Below are 26,981 nucleotides of genomic sequence, written 5' to 3'. Positions count from 1 at the left end.
GAGTGGTGATGGGTCTTTACAAAATATTACACGACTGTACGTGCCAGATAGTAATAAAAAATTAGAAAATTGCTTCAGTGACAAGTAAACGAAGAACAGTTAAAAAAAAAAAAAAAAAAAAAGACGAAAAAAGAGAGGACAAAGTAGATAAAGGAAAAACAAGTAAACGGGCCAACGAGTAACCCAATTTATTTTTTCAGGAGTCGGAACAATTCAGATTCAAGCTTCGTGAAGCTATTCCCATCGATTCATCTGAGACGAAGAAATGGCGAAGATACCCAGAGAAGACTCGGAACTGAGTCCTTCTTGGTTCACCCCCAAAAGGTACCCGCATCTCACCGCATTCCTCCGTTTTACCGGATATTTTCAGTGACAGAATATTGTATTGTAAATTATGTTTCCCAAAATATTCTCGTCTGAAAGTTCTGACCTTGCGTCTGATCGATTTCTAGGTTTTATTTGATGTTGCGCTTCGTTTATTTTCTATGAGGGGGGTGGGGTAGGGTTGAAGATTCGTCTATGTTTTTTTCAATTCTTGGGTTCTTCGTGAGAATCTATATATCGCTCCAAACTTGGTCTCTGAGAAAACATGGGAAACTGGAAAAATATTGTCTGTTGATGATCTCCTTACTTCTTAGTTGGAGTGGCAGTTGGGGAACTTAATAATTTCTTTTTTCTTTCTCCTGTAATTAGACAGCAACGGAAATGGTGTGAATAATAGATGGATGAATTCATGGACTGAACTTGCCTAGGATGACTGCAAATTTTCTTGATGATAAAGGACCAATCTGCCAACATGGGTTATTGTAGATGGGCATTTGTAGTTTACATCTTTTAAAAAATATAATCTTATAAGCTGAATTTTAATAATTAAAAATGCAAAAGGAGCTTTCGGCTGCTTTGATACAGTTTCATCTTGCGCAATTAGTTGGGTATTCCGGTGAATGAGTACATGTGTAGTGAGTTGGTTGTAGGACTGTTGGGCCTTTACAAGGTTAGGAGCCATTCATTTTAATGCAAACATTTACTTTTTCTGACCTTATTTTTATCATGACAAATATGTGATTTGGATATTCTGAAGTTATACTTCTCCGACCTTGAATGTTGATTGCCGTTTTGATAGTGGTCATGTTTAAAGCTCAGCTTGGATTGTAATGTTTACTGAGTGGAATTCTGATGTGCTTCATATTCTTTAATTGTAACAATGAAATTAAATTTTCTGGTTGCCTCATTTTGCTTATTATAAATGATTTATTTATTGTTTGCAGATTACTTATGATCTTTTGTGTAATTAATATGATAAATTATGTGGATCGAGGAGCAATAGCAAGCAATGGTGTAAATGGTAGTCTTGGGACTTGCACTGACAGTGGCATTTGTTCTTCGGGTAGCGGAATTCAGTAAGATTTACTGGATGATTTCATGTCATTTAAATACTAGTTTAACAACCTGAATCTAATATGCTACACGGTATTTCTTGTGCTTGCCTATAAAAAAAATTTCTCGTGCTTACTAAGAGTGCCTCTTATGTGAATTGAATACAAAGAAATTCAAAGTTTCTTTCTTGAAATGCTATTTCTTATATCATACCTTCTCATATCATCACCAACATTTGAAGCTTTGTATTTGACCAGGCGTCATTGTGACACTAGAGGATTTTATATTCCTAGATGGCTATGAAATGGATATGCTTGAAATGATTGTTGAATGATATTTTTGGAAGTCATTTTCATCCAAGGCTGGATATTTAGGTCATGACACCGATGAGCTCAAACTTCATTGCACCTTTTCCACCTGTAAGAAAGGGCTGGAGGGTATAGTCATGGTTCAAGATCCACCAGGTGTTCAACTTATTCATTTGAAAGTAAATAAAAAAAAAAGGTCATTTGGCTCATGAATGTGCTTTTCCATCCCGTGTCACACCCTCTCTCTCTGTGATCCGCATGTGTTATTTCTCTTCCGGTGCTCATAAAAGCATGTATTTATGTTCCATGGAATAAGCAAGGGACTCCAATACTATACATCAAATGCAACGCCAATGCATCAAATTTTTTACATTACACATTAACTAATTGGTGTGCTCACACTTATATATATATAAATTTGGTGTGCATATTTGGTACATTCTATTGTACTATCTATATCAAATCTAAAGATAGGAAATTTGTTCGAGTCTTATAGAACTTTATAAATGTGTGTGTTTGTATAAAATTATTTTAAATTAGGTATTAGGTATGCATCTTCTTATACCAAAACATTGATAAAAAAATCTTCTTATGCCAAAACACAAGTTTTTCTTTTGGTGTGATCTAAATGGTTACCATGGCTCCACCACCCATGTTGGAGGTAACTGGTGTACCTCTTCAGGCATCTTGTGGGTCGACACATAACTTTGGCCAAGGTGGCAATAACATCAATAGCGCTGTGGAGGAGACGCGAGCTTTAGAAACTGGTGTGGAGAAAGGGACGGGTTTTCATTGGTGCCTTGTGAGGAGGAATTTTTAAGGCCTGGTCCACAGTTTGGAGTGGAGACTGCAAAAGATGTTGTCCCCTTGATATCTCTCCCACCAATTAACAATATAGCTGATTCATCATCAGATTGTGTTTTGGACAAGGTAAATGAGATACATCAGTGTGTGGGGATTACTTGCGAAGGACTGGAGGACCTCACAACACTACTCATTGCAATAGAGGCGGGTCGTACTTGGCGCAAAATCAAGATCTAAGAAGAGCAGAGAGTTAAAGCGTCTTATTTGGGCAATCAACTATGACGATAAGGGAGGTAGTTCAAGTCGAGGGAGGACCAGAGGGAAGACAGAACCAATTGCATATTTTTAATAGACCCGTTCACAGTTTACATTTACTGAGGAGTGTGTGGGGAATTTATAGTGGTTTGGTGTAAGGGCAAAATTTGGTTTGGTGGGATAGGCATTGGTGTATTGGTGGTGGTTTGGGGCAGGCGCGTCTTTGGGCTTGAGCTAGGGCTTTGTTAGGTTCATTTTCCTAGATGGGTTTTATCCCTTTTTTTTTTTTTTTGCACCCCAACCAGGTGTTTTCTGTTGTATACATCCAATGTACTTGGGTACGTCTATTGGCATTAATAATTTTTTGCTTATTGAAAAAATTGGTGCCAACTAATTTGTTGATCAATCTTAGTTTTCTTGATAAATTCTATATGCATGTGTGGGGTGCTCATGTGTTTGTGGGGCTTCTTGTTGGATTTGTGCTTGCTACACACGTGCTTGACAAATACATACCGGCACAATCAAACATAAATTATTTGGCTATTTACCACCAGTAAATCATGATTTATCTTAGATGGTGACCTGGCCAGGCTGGTAGCCTTCATACACACAACCACCATGCACACGCACTATGGTCACTCCTTCCCTTACACGCATACCACAGCGAGATGCTCTATACATTTATTTCCGAAGATGTTGCTTTTCTTAATATATTGGTTGAAAACTTTCAATTATCATATTACAGAGTTTTGATTAGTAGTTGAGCATGATATGCTATAGCATCTGTTTATCTGTTTATTAATAATCTTGGGTCCTTTTCATTGGCTTATCATATCATCATTCTTGCAGGGGGGATTTTAACTTGAACAATTTCCAAGATGGTGTTCTATCTTCTGCCTTTATGGTTGGACTTCTTGTAGCTTCTCCAATATTTGCATCCTTGGCAAAGAGGTGAACATCTTCTTTACATGCTAGTTGCTTACTAGTTCATAATTTAAGGTTGGACAATGATGTCATGATGATAGAACTTTGATTAAGACAATTTTATCATTAGTATCCTATCCTTTACCCTTCTCGTATCCCTGTGCTTATATATTATACATTATTGCTCTTGCAGCCACAATCCTTTTAGGCTTATTGGAGTTGGGTTATCTGTTTGGACATTTGCTGCGGCTGGGTGTGGTAGTTCATTTGACTTTTGGTCCATTGCAATATGTCGCATGTAAGTTTAACAAAGTTGTTGCTTTCAACAATGCGGTTTTTTTCAGTGCTTTTATCATCTTCTTGTACTAGGCTGCGATTTTTTTTTTTTTTTATAAGTCTAGGCTGCGAATTTTATTGTGGATCTTATCTGTCTAGGCTAGTTGGTGTTGGAGAGGCTTCTTTCATAAGTCTTGCTGCTCCATTTATAGATGACAATGCCCCTGCTGCTCAGGTTAGTTTCTTTTTGCTTATTTTTTCTCTTGTTAGTTTATAGTTAGAATTTTCTTACTTTTCTCAAAAAAAAAGTTTATAGTTAGAATTTTGGACTTTGCTATGTATTCATGTGCTGATTTTGCAATTTACACTGTATGTGTCGCTGTGATGGTTCCAGAAAACAGCATGGCTTGCCACATTTTACATGTGTATACCAACTGGAGTTGCTCTAGGCTATGTTTATGGTGGACTTGTAAGTTCTCGAATCGGGATAGTTAATCTTCCGATTATACTTGTCAACTTTAATTCTCTTTTTGGTTAAAATTGCAACTTTTGCAGTTTTCTTATATGGAGGTGGATTTGGTTGCTTGTAGTTGGCTAACACTCATTTGTCTTTTTTAACGTTTCTTACACCCATTCCATAGAGACATTCTATCCCATGAGGTGTGTATATAATTTTCTTCATTCTGTCAAAAGGTTCCCCAAAAACTGTAGATTGGATTTAGGCCCCGCCCCCTTGGCTTTCTGACAAAATTTCCTATACTATCCCTATTAGTATGAGGGGTTGTTCTCTGCTATTTGGTCAGTTAGTGTGACTGATTTTCATTGTGACATATTAAGCCAGAGAAGCTTCATTAATTAGCATGATTTGGCTTTAGAACCAATATTATAATGCTCCAAGAGTCTGCTTGTTCTTATCTCTATGGATGTGTTAAATCATCTCCCATGGTCACTCAACTTATGTGTTAGTTGAGTTACTTATATAAAAAAAAAAAAAAAAAAAAAAAAAAAACATTTATGTATTAGTTGAGTCAGCGGCACCCTTTATTGATTTTACTCACCATAACAGACCTTGGTATTTGTTTTTTTCCCCTTTTTAGGTTGGAAACACTTTGAATTGGCGTTATGCATTTTTTGGAGAAGCATTTTTTATGCTTCCGTTTGCTGTTTTGGGTTTTGTGATGAAGCCTTTGCAATTAAAAGGTACTTGTTTTGGAATTCATCATTTTTTCTTATTAAGTTTTGATTGTTCCATCAACACTCACCACAATTGGGTAGTTTTACTTACCAAAAAAGAATAAAGGTTCTGATTTTTTTTATCCAACATTATTAATTTATTTTTCCTTAATCTGGCATTGAACTTATAACCACAGGTTTTGCCCCTGTCGAGCTTACAAAAGATTTGACATCTATTGACGCTGTTGCTTGTGCCATTGAAGGTATTGTATGATTCGTTTTTTTTTAATTATTTTTTATAAATGAAATTAAAAAAGGCAAAAAGGGGCTTTACCTGAGTATACACGAATTAACAAGGGATGTGCATAATCAAAAAGAGTAAAAAAGAGCAAGATAATCTTGGAAGCTAGAAATGGAAAAGCATTTATGAGTAGCCATCTAGAGGTAAAGTGAGTTGAAAAAGGCGTAAAGTTCCACCACCATCTTCTCACAGTCGTAAAGTCTTCAATAATTTCTTTTTTGTCATCCAAGCACACTCCCTTAACTCCATGGAAGCCGAGCACACTAGGCTTCCCATTTTGTGAGCCAAACTACCATCATTGATTCTTCATGCAAACACACTCTCTTACTAAAATTCATGTATCCAACCACAGAAAGTTCCCATCTTGTGATCCAAAGCTCCCCTCAATTTGCCTTATATCAAGTCCAGTTCAATGTTCATCATGCAACTGTTGCATGCCCAGCTCATCCCATTATTTGAACACCAATTCTAGCAATTTTTACACTCATAAAGAAGCTAAGATAAGGGATTCTCTTGGGTATTTTAGGCTTGGTTTTGGTCTATTTTGTTTAGGCTTTGTGCTTGAGAGCCATGAGAAGAGATTAGGAGATTGAGGTGATCTGACCTTCATGATTGCCATGGAAGCTGGAGGCTGACCACTCATCCCATTCTTTGGTTGTGTTGGTTGTTGGCCATAAAATGAGGTGCTGGATTTGAGACGTGTGGAAGAGGAGTTATAGATTATGTTGCTCTTGGACTGGACATGCTCCATCTTACACTCGCCCTTTTTTTCACCCAAAGTTTGCCATCAATTGGTATTGTCTATGGGCAATGTGTGGTCTCATGTGAATTAACAGGATTCGCATTGTTAGAATTGAATGGAATGGCTACATTGAATGCATTTTAGGTGTTTAATGAGTAAATTGTTCAAATAAAAAGGAGAAATTCTTTTTTGTCCTAGATTTTATGGAAGTCAGTGATTGTTTACAATTATGGAGCTTTTTTTTTTGGGTGGGTGGGTGGGGGATAGGGTATTAGGTCTTATGGTGTGGGTCTATGGAAGCAACATTAGACGAGGGTGGGGAGTTTTTGTCCGGCATACTAGAATTGTGATGGGAGAAGGCTCAAGAATTATATTCTAGCACGACATATGATGTGGAGATTGAGCTCTTAGGGACTCATTCCCCACAGTATTCAAACTTGCATGTGAGAAAGAAGCTTCAGTGGCAGCCCTTATAGAGAGGGAGGGGGATTTACTATAGTGGAATGTGAGCTTTACTAGGGCGGCCCAAGATTGGGAAGTCAACAATTTTGTAGAATTCTTCCAACTCTTATGCTCTATGAGACTGAGTAATCAAAGAGTTGATACTTTGTGGTGGTTACCTAATAGAAAAGGTATTTTTTTAGTTCTCTCTTTCTATAAGGCTCTCACAAAACCGCATAGCAATCTCTTTCCATGGAGAAGAATTTTGAGAAATAAGGCCCTTCTAGGGCGGCATTTTTTGCATGGACAGAGTCTCTGGGAAAGATTTTGGCAATGGATGACTTACGAAAGCATGGGATGATAGTAGTGGAATGGTGCTGTATGTGTAAAGCAAAGTGGTGAGATTGTGGACCATCTTCTACTACATTGCGAGATCGCTTGAGCATTATGGGCCAATGTATTTTTGATAAGTCATTATGGACCAATGTATTCCAATGGGTAGAGCTAGACTGGGTTATGCTAGCTATGGTAGTCGAACTTTTGGCTTGTTGGCCGAACCTTGGCGGTATTCCACAAATTGTAGCTTTGTGAAAGATGATCCCTATCTGTATTCTATGGTTTATTTGGTAGGAACGTAACAAACGGGCGTTCGAAGATAGGAAGTGCTCTTTGGAGGAGATTAGATTATTGTATATTAGAACTCTCTTTCTTTAGGCCAAAACTGTAGATTTCAATGGCCTCGATTTTCATGCTTTTCTTATTTCTATTTATTCCCCCTAAATAGATGTAATCTCTTGTATACTACCTGTGTAATCGCGCTTTGCCTATTTGTATTAATATATATAATCGTCTACCTATAAAAAAAACATTTTTTCAGCCTCAGTCACCCTTGTTGATGGGCACATTTTAAGTGGCTGTCGAGTTAATGGTTGACATATTAAGCTACTTAAAATATGCCATATCAGAAGGCCTGACTAAAGCGACAAAATCTAGGATGAAGAGTAGCATTGTTCAATTAAAAAAGAGGAATCAAACTTACAGCACACATGAACTTGAAGCGACTGATTTTGACTTGAGCCTTAAAAGTTTCTTATTGTAGTAATTGTTCATTATATTCTTCTTTTGATTTGAGGGTTCTTTCACTTATTAGTTCCCAATTATAGATTCAAAGGTCCCAAGTGTAAATGGCTATGTTGTGGTTGAAGATGAAGGTTTTGGTGCTCAAGCCTCTAATAAAGCTTCCAAGTAAGTGGCTCTTGTGGCTGTGCTTCTCCATCTCTCTTTATGCTTACATATGCTTTTACATGTATTGGCGGTTGCTAATGACGAGAAAATAAAATAAGGCCTTCTTTTATGACATCTATAGATAGTGAAAAGAAATGAAGACTATCATTTTGTGAAATTCCTTTATTGTGGGTACGACTGTCTCTTCTCCTTTTGTATTTCAGGTCAAGGGGTGCATTTAAAATTTTGGATCAGTTCTCTAGATTTTCGAGAGAGATGAAAGTGCTTTTACTTGATAAAGTCTATGTTGTGAATGTTTTAGGTACTTTATCAATCCTCATTTTCTTTTCTGCACAAGGAGACAATTTTTTATTCGTTTATATACAAACTGGAGAAGTATCAGTACAAGAATATTCTGAATTCTTATGATATGGATATGAAATTATGGTCATTTTCACAATCATATTTTTTGTTAGTGTTATTCCAGAGTTTCTAATGCAGTGGTGACTTTCAGGTTACTTGGCACATATGGTAAATATGGTGTTTTATTTTTGTTTTTGTTTGGTTGTTTGGTTGGCAGGTTACATATTGTACAACTTTGTCATTGGAGCATACTCATACTGGGGGCCAAAGGCTGGTTATAACATTTATCACATGGTATGACACTTTTTTAACTTCCATCTGTTAACTTTTCATCTTGAATTTTTTCCTGTTAAAATATACCTTTTCTTTGATTCAAATCCTCATTTCTTGTATAATGAGAATACCATCTCTTCAGTTCTGATAGTTACCCTCTTGTTACTTGGGACTTTGGGCAGAATAATGCAGATTTGTTGTTCGGAGGGATCACAATTGTTTGTGGAATTTTTGGGACGTTATCTGGAGGCCTCATCCTGGATTACATGAGTGCCACGATCTCAAATGCATTTAAGGTGAGTTCTGCTTCATCTAGGGGACACGTGAGGCAGATGGCTCTTGCAATGCATAATCATTCACTCATCATTGTCCCAGGCACTGAATATACTTTAATACCAAGTTTGTACTATTGAACAAGACATTATTAAACTTTTACATAAGTTCACTTGTACGGATGTGAGCATTTGTTGATGTTGCATAAATGCAAGAACTTTCTGTTTGAGAAACTTCGATATGATTTGAGCCATTTCGTTCATTGAAATAAATGCAAAAAGAGTTTTGCAAAAGCCCCACAATTTCCCCTTGAATCTCACTAAGTTACTTCTATTTAACAACCTATTATTTCTTTAGCACATGAAAACATAAACATTATTTTTGGAGCAGCTAAATTTTGTTGGTTTCTTACTCAGCATTTCCTGTTATTTTTTGAATAATGAGTTTTTTTTAATTAACTTTACTCTCTGCAATTTATCTATTTGTAATCACGGTAGTAGTCATACTACTCTTGAAGAGGCTGAGTTTTACATTGAAATGAGTTTTTCTGACTTCTTTCCATGTTTGTATGCTGGCGTTGGTGGAGAATTTATCATCTGCTGTTCATTAGAAATTTTGAATTTGCTTTGTGTTCTTAATTTCTGAGTTGTCGGACGATAACATGTATGGTCTTAATTGTATTCTAAATTTCTCTACTCGTGTTACAGCTTCTTTCTGGAGCAACATTACTAGGTGCAATGTTTTGCTTCAGTGCCTTCTGCCTTAAAAGCTTGTATGGTTTCATAGCTCTTTTCTCAGTGGGCGAGATACTAGTCTTTGCTACACAGGTAAATTTGTAACTGTCTGAGTTGGGTTAAAAATTTGATAATCCATGGCTCTTTTTTTTTTTTTTTTTTAAATAATGTGCATGAGCGAGATGGAAAAGAGGAGGGAGAAGGGGGGGGGGGGGGGGGTAGTGTGTGTGGGGGCAGATAGTTGATAAATGGGGCATTATTGTTGGAAACAGTTTCATTGTGTGATGTATAGGACTCAAATGGTTCCGAGCTGCCAGAGATATTAAAGCTGTTGATCTGGCACATGACATTCCATGGAAAAATCATGGTAACCTGTGAATATAACTTAAAATGGATTATATGATGATGGACTCACAGCCTATTAGCATGTGGATGGGGGCAAATACCTATGTTATTAGCTCTGTATTATTTTATTTTAGAGTGTTCCAATTTATATTAGGGATGCTGAGGAATTTTTTCAACATTTGACCATGTCATTCGGTATATATTGATATCATCCTGTCATTTCAATGAGAAGTGATATGGTTAATAGAACTTGGCGATTTGTACAAACTTTCTGTTGTATTTTGTGTCTTGCTTAAAAAATAAGGAAAAATCTTCTTGTAAGCAATTCTGTGCACCTATACGCGTACCCATCCAACATGATTGGTCAGAAAGTTAGACTATAATGAAAATGGTGCTAATTTGAATTTTGAATATGAATGCAGCAGCATTGGTACGTAGATAGGTACTCGAATTTGCTTGTACGTAGCAAAACTAAAAAAATAATCCTTTCTTCTTCACCTTGTTCCTTTTGAAGTCTATAAATTACATATGAAAAGGCCTAGAAATCTTGAGGAGACTTTTATAGTTCAGAAATCCTTTGTCCAATGTTAGAGTGACGGAACTTTATTTTGTTTTTTATTCTTAAAAAAAAAAAAGAATGACAGAAATTTTAAAAATTGTAAGGTATTTGTATACTAATGTAGGCAAATGATATACTAATGTATAGGTATTTGTTGAGCTTTTATTAGAATAATATATTTTCTTACAAGTCATTTCTTTCTTTATTTTCTACTTAATAAAAAAAAAATTCTTTGTTTTATGTGATTAAACTTTTTGTTACCTTAACGATATTCTGTAGATTTTTGGTAGCTTGTTAAGGATTTGCTGAAGGTTATTGCTTTAGTCATTGAAACTTTTTGTTAGCTTAACGATATTCTGTAGATTTTTGTTAGCTTGTTAAGGATTTGCTGAAGGTTATTGCTATAGTCATTGAAAATGTAAGGTTGGCCTTGTCGGAAAAAATGCTTTTGATTCTGGATACTCATCAGAATTGTTGTATATATGACGCATCTATAATATAAATGGCATGTTACTATCAATTTTAAGAACTTGACACAATTTTCTACTTTTATTTGTAAATGCTCTGGGTTTCATTTTAACTGACTATATACTTGCATGTTGATGCACTTATGCACATTGACATTAAGTTCTGAACTACTTTATTCTCAAATAACATCCAGAAATTTGATCTACTCATATGTCCTTCACAGTCTCACTTTGCTTTTGCAGGCTCCTGTTAATTACGTGTGTCTCCATTGTGTCAGACCTAGTATGAGGCCTCTGTCTATGGCTATATCCACCGTTTCAATCCACATCTTTGGTGATGTGCCTTCGTCACCTCTTGTTGGGGTCCTTCAGGTGTGGCTTTGAAACTCTCTTGATTTATATATTTGAGGAAGGAGAGAGAAATATAGTTGATATTACGTTAGGTTTCCTTCACATGTATATGCTAATCTAACATGCATGAAATTACATCTTTTGATTTGTTTTTGTTGCAAGTATGGCATGTTCTGCTGTGGAAAAATAATCTCGTTACTGCATTTTGTCCTTTAACAGAAGTTATTGTGGCGAAAGCAGTTTCCAGTTTATAGTATTAGCAGTATTAATTATTTATGTCAAATCTGTTGTTCTTTCAAAATCATGAAAAGTTACTTCGGCAAAGTATAGCATGTTTCGCTGTGGACGAATAATCTTGCTACTCCATATTTTCCTTTAATTGTGTGTAACGAAATTTGTTGTGGGCCAGATATAGAATTAGCAGCAAGATCATTTGGTTGATTATTTATATAAAATCTGCGGTTCTTTCAAAATCATGAATAGTGACTTTCAGAGTACTGTCCCATGGGCCACGCATGTGTGGGAAAAGTAGTGAAGAAGAGATGGCCAAGTGGATGTTTTAGAGATTATGGGGCTAGAAATGGCCGCATTGAAGAAATTATTTGGCCTGTAATCTGGTTGAAGCAGGATGTGGTGGACCCCAATCTTGCGAAGCGTAAAGCACACACTCCAAACAAATTTGTGCTTTTATTAATGTTGGTCAGGAAAATTAAATGCACGTTTTTTTTTTTTTTTTTAATTTCAAAGCACAAGGTTGTGGAGTTTCCTCTGTTAACTCTACGGTATTGATTGCCAGCATCATTACTCAGTTAAATGATAATAACTCGGATTTGTGTGCTTTTTATTTATATGCTGAAGTATTGACTAAAATCATTATGTTCAATGTTTGAAAATGCACTCTCAATACCTTTTCCAGCCTGGGATGATAAAATTCTCTAATTTAATCACTAATAAAAATAAATAAAAAATCTAATTTGGTTTCCTTAAACTGCTTTGGGTCCTTTGTCTCGATCCCTTTCTTTTTACTTATCTAATTTTTTACAATGTTATCTTGGCTTTGGTAAATGTCACACACAGGATCATGTTAACAATTGGAGGGAGACAGCACTTATTCTAACGTCTGTTCTGTTTCTTGCCGCTGGAATATGGTTTATAGGTGAGTGACCAAGAATCAGATAATTAGCTTGTATAGATGTGATGATAAATTATTTTAATTAAAATGTATTCAGAGCTCTTTCAAGCTTTGATTGACTACCTATCAACTTCCTTAACTTTCAACACCCTGGTTCTTCATGAAACATCTCCATTCCTCATTTCACAAAGGATATAGAGACAAAAAGTTTTGTGGCTTCATTCACAAATCACTCTGCTGAACTACCAAAAATAAGATGTGAACTCGGGTTGAAATGGAAGTCCATACAACTTGCTTGGTTTGTTGATGAAATATACAAAAAGTGAGTTACAATGCAAATTGTATTTACTTTTACAGGGATCTTCATGAACAGTGTGGACATGTCCAATGAAGAAGGTGAAAATAAAGGCTCCACGGTTGAGAAAGCTAGCACAAAGCCATTGCTGAGAGGAAACAGACATGAGATGCTAGATGACTCTGTCGAAGCATAAGTTCTATATGCAAAGCCTGGAGTACCTCAAGGAATAGACATGAGAAGAAGGAACTCCGACAGCAAACTTTTCAAGAGTATAAGTGAAACCTACTTAAGTTAATCTGTACAGTGCTGGTGCCCTAACATGTCATATGAGTGTAAAGTGTTAGGTTCCCACTTGGGGTAAAAATTGCTGTCCAAGCTTGTGTGTTGAAGATTTGTAAGAGAACATGAAAAGAATATTTCCCCTTGGATTCAGTCAGAACACAAGCAGCTCAATGTCGAAGTTGTGCATTGCTATTTGTTTCACAGACAGCTTGTAGATAAGAAAAAGCATATTATCAGAATATTTGCATTTCATGCAGTACGATTTTCAGCTGTATAGTCTTTCCATTTATGTAAAGATAAATTATTGCTGACAACTTTATAAAATCCTTGTACTACGGTGTGTATTGTGTTCTTTAAACTCTGTAAATCAGTTTCACAAGCGACTTGGCCTGATTTGTGAAACAAGACAAGAAAAAGGCGGGGAGAAAAAACAAGAAGCAAAGAATGGAGACTTCCTTGAGCACATGATATACGAGAAGTTGGAGAAAGACAAATGAGATGGGAATGGGGCCCGGGGGGAATAGGCCGTCGTCTTCTTCTTGAATAATAAATTGACCATATATCATATTATGTGTCAACCACCAAACTGACATGTTTTAATACATTTATATATATATATATATATTGTATTCAATTTGTGAAGGGGCCTTCAGCTCTCTTTCATTCACTGCGACTCCCAATCCCTATGCACTATCGTCTTCAGAGATGGGTGTGCCACTCATTCAAGGATCCATCCTGATCATTCCAGATAGATTTTACAGTGTTATGGCCTCTGACCCTAACTCACCTTGTCAGCAATATAGATTCCTGCTTCCCTTATCTGTCAGCAATCTGAAGGAAAAAAAAAAAAAAAATAGTAGATAAGTCAAATAGTTTCATACTATTACCTTTTTTTTGTCCAATATATATATATATATATATATTTTAATTTAAAAAAAAGAAATTTTTTATTCATAATATAGTGTCGATAACACTTAATTTATAAGCTATTTTTTCAATTTTGTTTACATGTTATAATTTTATTTAGAAGATAATTTTAAAATTTAAATCTTACAAGTTGAATATTATCATTCAAGCGATATTGATTATATGCTCTACACATCAGTTTAAGAATATAATAACTCTTTAAAAAAAAATAAAAACATAGATATAATTAGTATAGACCTAACATTCAATAGTTTGAGCTTATTTTTTGTTCTATCACTGTCTAAATTATTGAAAGCGTTTGAAAAAACAATTATTAAAAATAATAATCCTGATTTTAAGACTTTTAAGAAAAAAAAAAACACTCGTATAATTCAAGAATAGTTGGTGGAGAAAGCAATGGCAATAATACATTGTAGATTAAAAATACCGTGAATTAATCTATTTACAAACTTTTTTTCATCGACACGTCAAACAAATATAAAGTTCTTCCACATTAGTTTATATAAAAAAATATTTACAACTTTTATCTATTTTATAAATAAAAAATCATGCACAGTCACTTTTGCATATTCTTAATATAAGGGAAATGATATTTAGAATTATAGAGTGTGTAATTATTGTGCACTTATTTAAAAAAAATAAATAAATATGAAATTTATATGAAAAAATTAATTTTTTAATAATAGATTATATTTTTTTTAAAAGAAGTATACAGTGCTTGCACAATCTATTACTTATTTCTAAATATAATGGAGCCAAATAGAATAACTCTTTTCTATGGTTGTTTTGGATTTGATCATAATTTTTTGAGGTGGATTTTCCAACTTTTAGGCAAGTGAATTTCACACGAATCTACCCCCTCTTATCTCCATCTCACAAAGGAATTATGTGTTTGTTTCCCATTATTTTTATTTTTTTTCTCAAATTCATCCAAATATCTTTGAAACATTTCTCTTGAAATATTAACGCTGCATTTGAATGTTGAGCTGAATTGAGTTGAAATTTAAAAATTAAATAAAATATTATTAAAATATTATTTTTATTTTAAAATTAAAAAAATTAAATTATTTATTATATTTTATATTAAAATTTTAAAAAATTATAATAATTAGATGATAAAAGTTGAATCTAATCCACCCACGTAAAGCTAGACTAAAAAGATCACCGGAAATAATACACACACAAAAAGCCCATCACTATGTCCGAATCACCGGAAATCATTGTCAACCAAAAAAGTAAAAGAAAACAAATCATGATTCATAACCCAAAACCACCAACCCAACCACCTTCCAACCAACCCTCTCGTTAACAATTACACTCCATTTTCCCCAATATTCCAAAAAAAACCTCCCATATCCAAACACCTATAAGCCACACTATCCTGCTGCCTCATTCCTGACTTTGCTCTATTAAAACTGTTGTCCCAACTTTAAGTTTAAGACATCAAGAGTATACAAATAGATATATAAAATATATTTTACAGTATTTATTAAATATTTATTGTTGCTTGAGAAATTTGTTCAAATAGTTATAAATATTGTGAAAATCATTTTATGTATATATCACTCTCTTATTCTAAGGTCTACAATTGGAACAATCTTATACCACACATTTGTTAAATAGAAGAACTCTTTTATTAAATTTTTGCTTAACATATATGTGGTATAGGGTTGCGGAGTAGAATTTTTTAATACAAATGATGTCTTACATATTTCTTAAATCAATAAACATAAAATTAATCCACAATATTAGACAACATCTAATATCGAGAAAGTCTTTCTCTTAGCATTCATTTTATGTCGAAATAAAACGATTTTAAAAATTTTATATGTAGTCACTTTTACGTATTTTTTGTTCGATAAATTCTGACTGATAACTGGACACTCCGTTCTTCCTTTATTTCCTTGCTCATTTAAATAATTTAATATTTTTAACATCAAACAAGAAAAAAGCTTTCAAACAAATATTCTCAAGGGACAACCAAATGTTTAATAATATTAAATGCGTGTTTATATTTCTTAATCATAAACTTGTTAAAACAAATATTCTTTGTAATTCAAAAACTTAAAATATTGAATAGTAAAAGAATTATTAAATACTTTCGCAATGAGTAATGTTTCCGTACCCCTAAGTAATAAAACTCACTTTTCCTAACTGACATGACAGCACCTTATGGTGTGACGGAGTATATTAAAAACATTAAAAATACAAACATAAAAAGTTATAGTTTTCACCTTTTTATATTTGGAGTGCCATTTTTTTAATATATATTTTTTTTAATAAGTCATGTGATATTTATAATGCCACGTCAATAGACAATAAACTGTATAAATTAGGGATATATTAATATAAACAATAATTTATACAAATTTCAAATAGGTAAATTTTACGTAAATATTTGTAAAAAGAATAATATTATATATCACATCATTATTCTATTATGTAAAATATAATAAATTTATTACTATTATTTAATAGTAATAAATATTTAACATCTTATATAGTGAGATAATGATGTGATAAATATAATTTTTCATATAAAAATATGGACTTTATATTGAAAAAATGTAAACAAAATTATTTTTTTTAAAAGAGATGATATTTGCAATCATAATTGTGTAAACGTCATACAGTTTTTTTAAAAAAAATAAATTAATACGTAATTTATAAGAAAAAAATTAACTTTTTTAAGTGTAGATCTTACTATTTTTTAAAACGATTACGTGGTGTTTATACACTCTATCACTATATATAATATTCATTTTCTTTTAAAGGAGACTCATTACTTTACAAATATTCTATATAAAATTTATCTATTCAAAACTTTTAGATGACATTACTTTAATAACATTAGTCGTTCACATGGATAATATGATATAGTCTTATCTCGACGAAAGATGTCATGATATGGAATTCACGAGTGACGTGTCTATCTTACTGTGCTTACTAGATGCTCTTTCTTCCACACCCACCTGCGCAATTTAACTGCTGCCTGCAACAGTACATCACAGTACGATACACCGTAGAACACAGAATCTTTCTTGCCTTTTCTTTTTTATTCGTCCACTACCTCCCATTACCACGCGCTTCCACGGGAGCCTTTTTTTGAGCTCTGGCATCGCATGTTTCCTCTCGGGTTCTGCATGCAATCTTTGGATCTTTCTACTTTTGTTTTTTTATTTTGAAGTTCTTGTTCTTCAGGTAATGGCTGATGTGTACGCTTTCCAAATTTCTCGCAACACAATGTGGTTGGAGAAAATCAATGGTTTGGTTGCTGTTTGTGGTTTTTTGAAGGAAAGAACTTTGTACTGATGAAAGCCTCTTTTCCTTTGATCTTTCCTTTTTTCCTTCTTGCCTTTTTTTTTTTCTTTTTGAATTTTCTGCTACTGCCCGTTCACTCTGCGAAGGGTAGGGACTCAACAAAATGAATCAGGGCTCATGTTGCCAATCAAAATGAAGTGCATTTCTGTGGAAACAGAAAGAAAGCAACTCTCCCGCTATTGGATTTAGTTTAGGCCTGTAAAAATGGTATGAACAATCGTTTTTCTTTTCTTTTCAAGATTTCAAAACCCGATCCGAACAGCTAGAGCCCCAGTGATACTTTGGAAATCGATGTTGGAGAATCATGCCGAGCATTAGAGCTCCTGCCGCAAAGAAAGCCACCACACTTACGGTAAATCTTTCCTTTCTATACCATTCCAGAAATCATTACGTTGCTTTTTTTTTGTTACCACTTTCTTGCTTGATATTTTTTGTTCGATTTTGGCCACAGGTTGCAGTAAAATGCAGGCCCTTTACAGAGAGAGAACGGGGTCGTAACATTGTCCGAGTAATTGACAGTAAGGTGTGTTGGTGATAGATTTCTTCTTTAAACCTATAAATCTTAGCTTCGCTTCAAATTATGTTAAGTTAGTTCTATTACTGATTTTTGTGAGTATGCTAATGCTGCAATTCTTTTTATAGGAGGTGGTTGTGTTGGATCCCGACCCATCCAAGGATTACCTTGAACGCATACAGAATCGAACAAAAGAGAAGAGATATGGTTTCGATCACGCATTTGGTCCTGGATGTACAAATGTGGTATGCTGCATTTTCTAACGTAGTGGAGTTATGTTTTTTTTTTTATCCATTATGATTAAAATTAAGTAACCTTTTTGGCAAAATGATGCGGTACTGCACAGAAAGACACAGATATTGACTTTTCTCTATGGTTAGGTCTCTTCATCTGTGATGGTTACTCAGGCACACGTATCGTATAAAATAGTCTAATTTCGGATAAATTGTGGTCGCTGCGGTCTGTTCACTTGCATTTTGCTTGTTCATATGCCACTTTCCACGAAAATCTTAGAATATTAAACCTTTATGATGTGCAAACTCTTAACGTAATTCCTTCAGTCCATCAACATTTACAAAAAAACTCTACTCAATGCATAGGCCAAACCATCTTTGGTATAAAAATATATTTGCTTTTTTAATGTTTTCTATGTTATTATGACCTATCATTCTGCTTATACTCATCTATCCAGGATGTCTACAGAAAATGTATATCCTCTGTAATCTCAGGGGTTGTTCAAGGTCTGAATGCAACTGTGTTTGCATACGGTTCAACTGGAAGGTAACTAACAAGATCTATTAGTGTAGTCGTTTTGTTTTTTATCGTCTCTTAATCTTTTGCCTGCTTTTATCTCCGTACTGGATAAGGCAAATTCCTTTCCTTGGTCATTATTTATCTGAAATTTTGGGTGACTTTTGCTTTGTTTGTCCATATTTGCTGCCATCAATTTCCTAGATTCCCCATATGCATAGAGTTGATTTCTAAGGCATGATTTAGGAATGGCATCAAAGCATAGTGGCTAAATGCAAAGCTAGTAAAGAATTTGACCATTAACCTCAGCCTATAACGTATTTGTTTTGTTGTAACTTTGAATTTTTTTCGGGTGTACTAGAGTAAAAGTTAACCATCCATCTATATGAATGGTATAAAAAAATACCTATACAAAAAGCGCTATACTAGTTTCTAGAATCTTAACAATTTTAAAATCAAAAGTGGAACATTCACCTAAGAATATATTCCAGTTTTTCATGGTATGGAAGATTTATAAAGCTGGTGGTGCACATCAACTACTCTTGGTGGTTAAACCATAGAAGTTTGCAGTTAGTCGAGATATGAATATCATTTCATGAAGCAGGTCAATGGGCTGCATATAAGTTTCCTTCTTTTGCCAGCATTTGCGATCAATAGTAGGTTTAAGTTATTAAAACAATTAGATTTTAGTCTCCTGGTCTGTAGTCACAGATGTTGTAGTTCTCCATATCATATTCTTAATTATTCTTTATTTATGTGGTAATGGTAATTCCACTTGTGAGCCTATATTCTGTTCAGGGATGTGCATTGGTTGTAAAGTTCATCATCATCTTTAATGGGCACTGTGAATAATTAAAAAGTTTGTTAAATCAACTAGTATTTATTCAAAAATTTGATCTTATATCTTTATGTATTTTGATTTGTGCTCTCATTCTCCATCTGTTAATTCTCCAGTGGTAAAACCTATACAATGGTTGGGACTAAAGATGATCCTGGACTCATGGTTCTCAGTCTGCATACGGTTTTTGATCTGATCAAATCAAACAAGAGCTCTGATGAATTTGAAGTTACTTGCTCCTACCTTGAAGTCTACAATGAAGTAAGGTTTGCGTTTTGATTAAGATATTGATATATATATTGCTCATGTTCTTTATAAGTCTCTTAACGTTTGATGTCATATGAACTTAGGTTATCTACGATTTGCTTGAAAAATCATCATGTCATTTGGAACTTAGAGAGGATCCCGAGCAAGGAATAATTGTGGCTGGGCTGAGATATATCAAGGTTCGTTATTGCCCGCGCCCTGATTCATCTGGCTGGTGCTTGACATGCAAGATGGAAGCCTTGACCACATCACTGAATCATGGCTGATCTGTCTTTGCCTTGTTAACCTTGTTCTGTGTTAATAAAAAAAATGAATAGGTCTTTGGGCTTTAGCGGAAAATTAATAAAGCAATCAAAATAGATTCTATGTGCTTGTTTGACCTTATGGCCACTTATGGTTTGGTTAATTCTTTTCTCATCCGCCATGTTTTCTTTTTTCAACATAATTAACCAGTTACTCTATTTTATTGTCCTTTATCAATGTGCATTCTGGGTCTTTGATGCATCAATTAAGTACTATGGTTAACGACCTATTGGTGATTACTTATGCTTCTAATTCAGGTTCATTCAGCTGATAAAATCCTTGAACTTCTGAATTTGGGGAATAGTCGACGGAAAACAGAAAGCACAGAGGTCAATGCAACTTCTTCACGGTGAGCATGCATTAGTTGGATTTCTTACTTGCCCAAAACATATCATCGTTGCTGTCATCATTAACTGTGTATAGAATCTCTTTTCTTGTAGACTATTCATAAATAGCCAACTAAGGAACAGGTGCTACCACTCCAACCCTATGCCAACCCCCACTCCTCCGCCCGTCTCTTACAGGCTCTTTGTAACTAACAAATATCCAATGAGGAACAGGGACTACACATACTGCTGCGCTATCCACATTAATGATACTCAAACTTTCCTGATACTATAATAATTATAAGCACCACATCATCATGTTAAGAAATTTCTCACTTGTCACACTACAGCTGTGATCATTATCCCACTATCATCTTTTTGAGATATTTCTAGCATGGAGCCATCTCTATGTAGTGCAACCTTTTTGCATGATCTCATGTGAAGTTGTTTCCATGTAACCAGATCACATGCAGTTCTGGAGATTACTGTGAAAAGGAAACAAAAAATTAAGTATCGAAATCAAATAATGCGAGGAAAACTTGCACTTGTAGATCTTGCTGGCAGTGAACGAGCTTCTGAAACAAATAGTGGAGGCCAAAAGCTAAGAGACGGAGCTAATATCAACCGGTCACTTCTTGCTTTAGCAAACTGCATAAATGCTTTGGGGAAACAACAAAAAAAGGGTCTTGCTTATGTTCCTTACCGCAACAGGTGACAGATGGTACTTATTATAATCTGAAGTTGTCCCTGCTTGATAGCTAATATACATTTCTTGCAGCAAATTGACACGAATACTTAAAGATGGTCTGAGTGGTAATTCTCAAACAGTCATGGTTGCTACAGTGTGCCCCGTGGACAGTCATTATCCTCACACTGTGAATACCTTGAAGTATGCTGACCGAGCAAAGGAAATAAAGACACACATTCAGGTGGGACTCAAAAATTAATACGGGATACATCTAGTTATCACTTTTTTTTTTTTTCTTTTTACCTATAAAAAAATTATCATTCTTGAAAGCATGAGTGCTGTAAAGTTATTTCTGGCTTGCAGTGCTTTACTTGATATTCTTTTTGGATGAATGCAATTCTGCTGGAAGGCTAATAGTCAGCTCTTTTTATATGAGAAAAGCTTCAAATCGGCTAGGGTGTAAACTAGAAGTTTACACCATCCAATGGAAAGAGAACACATAAACTTTTCATTTTGTTTACCGTGGGTACGACCGTAGATTATTACCCTCTATTCTGTCTCATTCCCCACAATCCTCTCTACATTCAGTTTGTTTTCTTCTTTTCTCTAGGGGTACCCTTTCCTTTCACTCTCTCTCTCATCTCCAGCCCGTGAATCTTCGTTCTCTCTCCAGTCAATATATTCGGCACATGAATCTGCCTATATATATAAATATATATATATATATATATATCTCATAAAGCCAAGGATATCAAGTCCATAAAAAAAGCTTCTCAAGTGAGACAAAAAGCTTCAGAAGCAATACCCAAAACAGAATAAGATCTTTGAAGTGTATGCCGTCGAAGCTGATAAGGCATTTCACGAAGCATATAGCTTGAAGAAAGCGGTTAGGCTGTTGCCTAATGCTGCTTGGGTGAGGAATGAGACATTGTTGTTTGAGATTAATTGAGACCTGGGAAAGAATGGCAATCATAATAGTAGAGGAATGCGGAGGATTCAACCCTCTAGTGGTGGTGGTAATATTGGTGGGGATGTGAATATGATTCAGGGGTTTGATTTTGCGAATTGGTTGAAGAACATGGTGACAGAGAGGGAATTTGTGGTGATGAAGATGGATGTCGAAGGGACCAAATTCGATTTGATTCCAAGGTTGTTTGAGACCGGGGCAATCTGCTTCATTTCATTTCAGTCTAAATGAACACTCGTACTTATTTTTCTTAAACCTTTTCAGTTCACATGTTTTTTTAATATATATGCACAAAGATGTTCTCCATCAGCATGGGCTGCAGCATTTGGCAGCCATGGCGAAGCTCAAAGCATGTACCTATGATTCAGTGAAAGATGCGAGGGAGATTGATTGAAGGGTGAGCTTCCTTACTTCGACCAGAGAGAGAGAGGGAGGGAGGGAGGAGCAACTAATTCTATTTTTTTCCTACAACCAATTTTATTTTATATCCCTTAAAACTTATACTTGTCAAACTATGATTGGATGGTGTAAAACTCTATTTTTCACCTCAGCCGGCTCCCAGGTGCTCCCTTTTTATATTATAGCTCTCAATAATTACTACTTTTTTCTTCTATTATAGTTTGGGGCAGCTTGCCAAGGGAGGGAGGGAGGAGCAACTAATTCTATTTTTTCCCTACAACCAATTTTATTTTATATCCCTTAAAACTTATACTTGTCAAACTATGATTGGATGGTGTAAAACTCTATTTTTCACCTAAGCCGGCTCCCAGGCGCTCCCTTTTTATATTATAGCTCTCAATAATTACTACTTTTTTCTTCTATTATAGTTTGGGGCAGCTTCCCTTTTGGCATCAGAGCAAGGTCATGTTGTTTGCTAATTGAATTGTCAGTACTCAGTTTCTATTCTGTCACAGTAAAGCGTATCTTTTGTATATGGTTCTGTTTAGTATCTACATGGTTTACCAGGCTTAATTCAGTTATCACTCTCTGTAGACTCACACCACATCAAGCATCGTTTCTTGGTAACGAGTTTTCATCTCGCTCTTGTTTCTCAACAGAAAAACATAGGCACAGTAGATACACACGTATCAGATTACCAACTGATGATTGACAGTCTTCAGGTAAGCTATTAAATGGAGCTTCATCTGTTTTTTTGAGGTAGCATAGCATGTCTTGGAATATGACATATTTGATTTCACAGGTTGAGGTTGGCCGACTGAAGAAAGAACTGGCTGCAAAAGAATCATTCAAAAGTGTCAAACCTGCTGAAAGGGCTGCAGACGATGAGCTCTCTTGGTTGAATATTTTGAGCCATGAAATTAGTGAAAATGTTCAGGAACGGATAAATTTGCAGAAGGCATCATTTGAGCTTGAGGAAACTAACCTTCGTAACCGAACTGAACTCCAACATCTTGATGATGCTATTGCAAAAAAACAGGTTAGATAGTGCCACTATTATCATGCAGACTGCATTTTGCCTATTCTACATCAAGTCTAAGAAATAGATTCTGTAACAAAGTGTTCATTTCTCTCTGAAATCTGATGCCTGAAAAAATTCCTTAGAATTTAGATTCTTGCACGTTGCATTTCTAAATTGTCCACCAAGATTTCATTGCCAAAAAAAGGGCAAGATAGAGGTCTGAATGTCTGCTTTACTGTCACATCTCCCTCACAATCTTTTCTTGCTCTGCTTACCATACTAGGACCAAATTTTTATATAGTTTATACCAACGATGAAGTACCTTTTTTCTATTACTGTCACAGGCTACTGGAAAAGATGGAGCAGTTGTGGAGAATTTGAGAGCAAGACGGCAAGTCATTCTAGATAACATCCGTGACAATGATGAAGCTGGTGTCAATTACCAAAAGGTAGTGCTCTCCACGTACTGGTGATCATAAGATTTACAGTCTTTAAAGCTTTTGTACCATATTACCAATTATCTTTTGCAGGAAATTGAAGCAAATGAGAAGCATCGATGCCAATTGCAAAATATGATTGAGGAAGCCATTAGTAACAATGGTAACAAAACTTACTTGAGCATTCTCAGTCAATACAGGATCCTGGTGAGTAGATATAAGTAGGACTCAATCTACTTGTCTTGGAATTGGCTGTTACGATTGTAGAAAGTCTGATACTTGTAACTGGATGAGCTTATATTATTACAAGAAGTCCTTGCTTTCCAAACAAGACTGGGTGAGGGGATATCTATGAATAAAATGCTCCCAAGACTATTAATCACCTCAACCTGGAATCTATTCTGAACAAGTTTACTCTTGTCACAACATGATCATTTGTCTTAAGCTCATGTTGGTTCCTTTCTGTAAAAAATGATGACTGGGCATTGCCGTCGTAAAACATTGGTTCAAGAAGAATCTAAGGCTTTATATGTTGTTCTATAAACATGCCTTCAGAGCCTAACAGTTATACTGCACTAATGTAGGGGATGGCTAATACTGAGCTTCAGTTTGAAATGGCAATGAGGGATCAAGTCATCCATGATCAAAGGGAAGCACTAAGAAATCTGTGGAACTTGCTCGGGGGATTAGGACTTGATGAAAGACAGATATTTGACCTCGCAGCCAAACAGGGAATAACAATTGAAGATTGGACATCGACAGCCTATCTTGGAATTTCTGACAGGAAACAGTCACCAAATATAGTGGATGGAAGATTTGCACCCTTGCGATATTCTTCAGCATCTTGCATCTTGCAGCATTCTCAACACTTTGGTTCAACCTCATTTTTGAGAGGGTACTGGGATTCAACTGCTACATTTTGCAGAGAGGAGCATCTTAACTCCTACTGTGTACTGTCACATGATCACCCTTCATCAGCGTGTCTGAGACTGAATACGAGTAGTGAACATTTGGTTGGTGGCAGGCCAAGTTCATGGTTTGGCACTCTAATGAAGCTTCCTCAAAACTTGCGCCGTTCTTATCCAGGCATACGAACTCATTCTTCACCACATGGTGAAAGCTGCATCTCCTCTTCACGTCACAGTGCTGATTTTGACACTCGGCATAAGGTATGCAAGCTAATTATTATTATGGTATATTTGCTTCCTGGAGTTTGTGATGCAGCTGTTAGTGTGTTGTTCTAGTCCTTATTCACCATGAGTTTTGTTAATCAACTTGTTAAGGTCTTAGACAATCATTTCTTCTGATTTCTCTTACACATCTGAGCTAATGGACTATGTCACTGACCCACTTACCCTGGTATCGCTTTGCTTTCCTTCTATGTTTTTTTCTTTTTAAAGGGGACAAGAAAATATTATATGCTTCATCAGAATTGATCTGCCTCCTCTTCTTTGGAAGAAAAGACAACGAAACGAAATTCCTTGGCAGAAACCATTAATTGTTCTCTTTAAGATTTGTTTAGAAAGATATGATTCTCAAGTCAAATTATCTGCAAGTATCTTCTTTACCGCACACATTTTTGGATTTAAATTATCTGGTTCTGCCTAAATAGTCTGTTGGAGAAATGTTCAAATTGGATGAGCTATGATCAGATCATTTTGAGAGTTTTGTTAGACTCGCAGAAATACTCTGTACCCTTAGTAATTTTTCCTCCTATTGTGAGGTTACCATTGTGTTTCAACAATATCCTACATATTTCCATTTGCTTTTGTAAGTCTGCAATGTTCTTTTTTTTTAATAATTGCATGATTACTCTCTTTTGACCCATGGTTATTTTTCACACAGGATGCATGGAATACTACTATGAGGAAACATTAAGGTCGAGAGTCCTCATATGCTGCGACGAGCAGCAGCCAAGACTTGTAGGAAGGAAATTGTATTTTGCAGAAAGCTAAATCCTCAGACTACACAGATCTGTCCCACATTCCACTTTCTTCTATGGGGCCCATTCCATTTGGTTACCATAATCCCAATACTGAAGGTCCCCTGTCCAATTTTGTATGATATTCTTGAATGCTAGATCATCTTTTTCCCCTCTTCCCCTTCCCATTTTTTCATTTTTTTAGTGCTAATATACATATCTGAAGCCTGAAGGGGAAGAAAAAGGGGGGGGAGACTAAACGAGGGTGTAGCTGAGAATATAGCCAACAGCAACTGTAGACTATGCTTTGCCTGTATATATTTGTGTACATTTACCTTATCTTGAAAACACCAATCCTATCTTTCCAATTTGGTGCTAATTGAGAACTTGATTGATTGAAATTTTTAGTCGGGTGGTCTCCAAAGACAAAATGGGGCACTCTCATATGAGTAAGGACACAGCAAGTATTCTTGCAGATTTCGGATTATAAATTGATTCAATTCCAAGAACAGAAACTTAAGATATTCTAGATATACATGTTGTGCCTACGAATACGAGCGGAAAATTTTGGGAGACCTAAAATGCGGAGATATATTCCTGATCACTAGGCAAGAATTGCTCTCAACTAGTTCTATCTAGTGTAATCACATCTACAGATGAGCTTGCTCAAAGAATTGTTGTCACTCTTTGTAGTGATGGTGTATTCCTAGATTAATCATAATTTCTTGTGTTGTTCTCATACAGGTTATGATCTGCCATAAACTGTTGTAGTTTTTATTCTTATAGATAATAAATATTATTTGCAAAAAAAGAAAAAAAAAATCCCCTCTGCCTCAAGCTTGAACCGTCCTTGAAAACTCTTTATTCTTGATTGGAAAATATTATTTACTATCCTTCAACTATCATCTACAACCTAAACCATAATTTCAAGTTTCAACCAATCCGAAGCCTGATTTGTTCATCAAAATAAAAAACCCTAAAACCAACTTTTGATATTTAAATCTTCTTTTTTAGTAAGTAATTTATAATATTTTTAGATTAATACTAGATACAGTCATATAGTGTTCAAGTTTCGCACACTCATCTTGAAAGTTAACAGGGACTGTCATTAAAAAATAAATTTTTTCATATTTAATTTTTGATTTATCATTTTAAAAAAATGTGCTTGACTTCTACGCCTGAAACTGTTTCGGCATATTCATATTTTCATTACGTGTCATTAAAAATTAATATTTTTTTCTTTTCTAAAAATTTTTTACTCGTCATCTATATATTTAGTGAAAAAAATTAGAGATATTATATACAGTCGTAGAGTGTGTAAGTACCGTATAATTATTTTAAAAAAGAATGAGATTTATTAATAAAAAATTATTATTATTTTTTTCATACATATTCCATAT

The 26,981-nt window shown here is 35.0% G+C and overlaps 2 protein-coding genes across 2 annotated transcripts; both read left to right on the top strand.

Moving 5' to 3' along the window:
- The first annotated feature begins 140 nt into the window (after positions 1–140).
- On the top strand, positions 141–13,254 carry LOC122315162 (probable sphingolipid transporter spinster homolog 2). Its single transcript, XM_043130946.1, has 16 exons — positions 141–324; positions 1,269–1,400; positions 3,594–3,695; positions 3,862–3,966; positions 4,104–4,179; positions 4,339–4,413; positions 5,042–5,144; positions 5,315–5,380; positions 7,765–7,846; positions 8,050–8,147; positions 8,406–8,482; positions 8,644–8,757; positions 9,442–9,561; positions 11,083–11,211; positions 12,268–12,346; positions 12,680–13,254. Exons 1-16 carry the CDS (start codon positions 266–268, stop codon positions 12,811–12,813), a joined length of 1,551 nt encoding a protein of 516 aa, XP_042986880.1. The 5' UTR covers positions 141–265; the 3' UTR covers positions 12,814–13,254.
- Positions 13,255–16,835: 3,581 nt separating this feature from the next.
- On the top strand, positions 16,836–25,960 carry LOC122315161 (kinesin-like protein KIN-8B). The gene is made up of 16 exons (XM_043130944.1): positions 16,836–17,030; positions 17,237–17,502; positions 17,602–17,673; positions 17,793–17,909; positions 18,356–18,444; positions 19,369–19,513; positions 19,603–19,698; positions 20,080–20,171; positions 20,611–20,859; positions 20,927–21,077; positions 22,862–22,924; positions 23,005–23,241; positions 23,568–23,672; positions 23,754–23,867; positions 24,245–24,829; positions 25,506–25,960. Exons 2-16 carry the CDS (start codon positions 17,455–17,457, stop codon positions 25,536–25,538), a joined length of 2,196 nt encoding a protein of 731 aa, XP_042986878.1. The 5' UTR covers positions 16,836–17,030; positions 17,237–17,454; the 3' UTR covers positions 25,539–25,960.
- Positions 25,961–26,981: the final 1,021 nt, after the last annotated feature.

This window comes from Carya illinoinensis, chromosome 7 (genome assembly GCF_018687715.1).
Source record: "Carya illinoinensis cultivar Pawnee chromosome 7, C.illinoinensisPawnee_v1, whole genome shotgun sequence".
NCBI lineage: Eukaryota > Viridiplantae > Streptophyta > Magnoliopsida > Fagales > Juglandaceae > Carya > Carya illinoinensis.
This window is presented reverse-complemented; position numbering and strand designations above follow the sequence as displayed.

Bases quoted from the DNA above. Each gene is read 5' to 3' on its own strand.
- LOC122315162 (XM_043130946.1), top strand. From the start codon at position 266: ATGGCGAAGATACCCAGAGAAGACTCGGAACTGAGTCCTTCTTGGTTC. The intron at 5,381-7,764 runs GTATTGTATGAT...TCCCAATTATAG, and splicing joins TGTTGCTTGTGCCATTGAAG to ATTCAAAGGTCCCAAGTGTA. The intron at 9,562-11,082 runs GTAAATTTGTAA...TTGCTTTTGCAG, and splicing joins TACTAGTCTTTGCTACACAG to GCTCCTGTTAATTACGTGTG.
- LOC122315161 (XM_043130944.1), top strand. From the start codon at position 17,455: ATGCCGAGCATTAGAGCTCCTGCCGCAAAGAAAGCCACCACACTTACG. The intron at 17,674-17,792 runs GTGTGTTGGTGA...TTCTTTTTATAG, and splicing joins TCCGAGTAATTGACAGTAAG to GAGGTGGTTGTGTTGGATCC. The intron at 24,830-25,505 runs GTATGCAAGCTA...TTTTTCACACAG, and splicing joins ATTTTGACACTCGGCATAAG to GATGCATGGAATACTACTAT.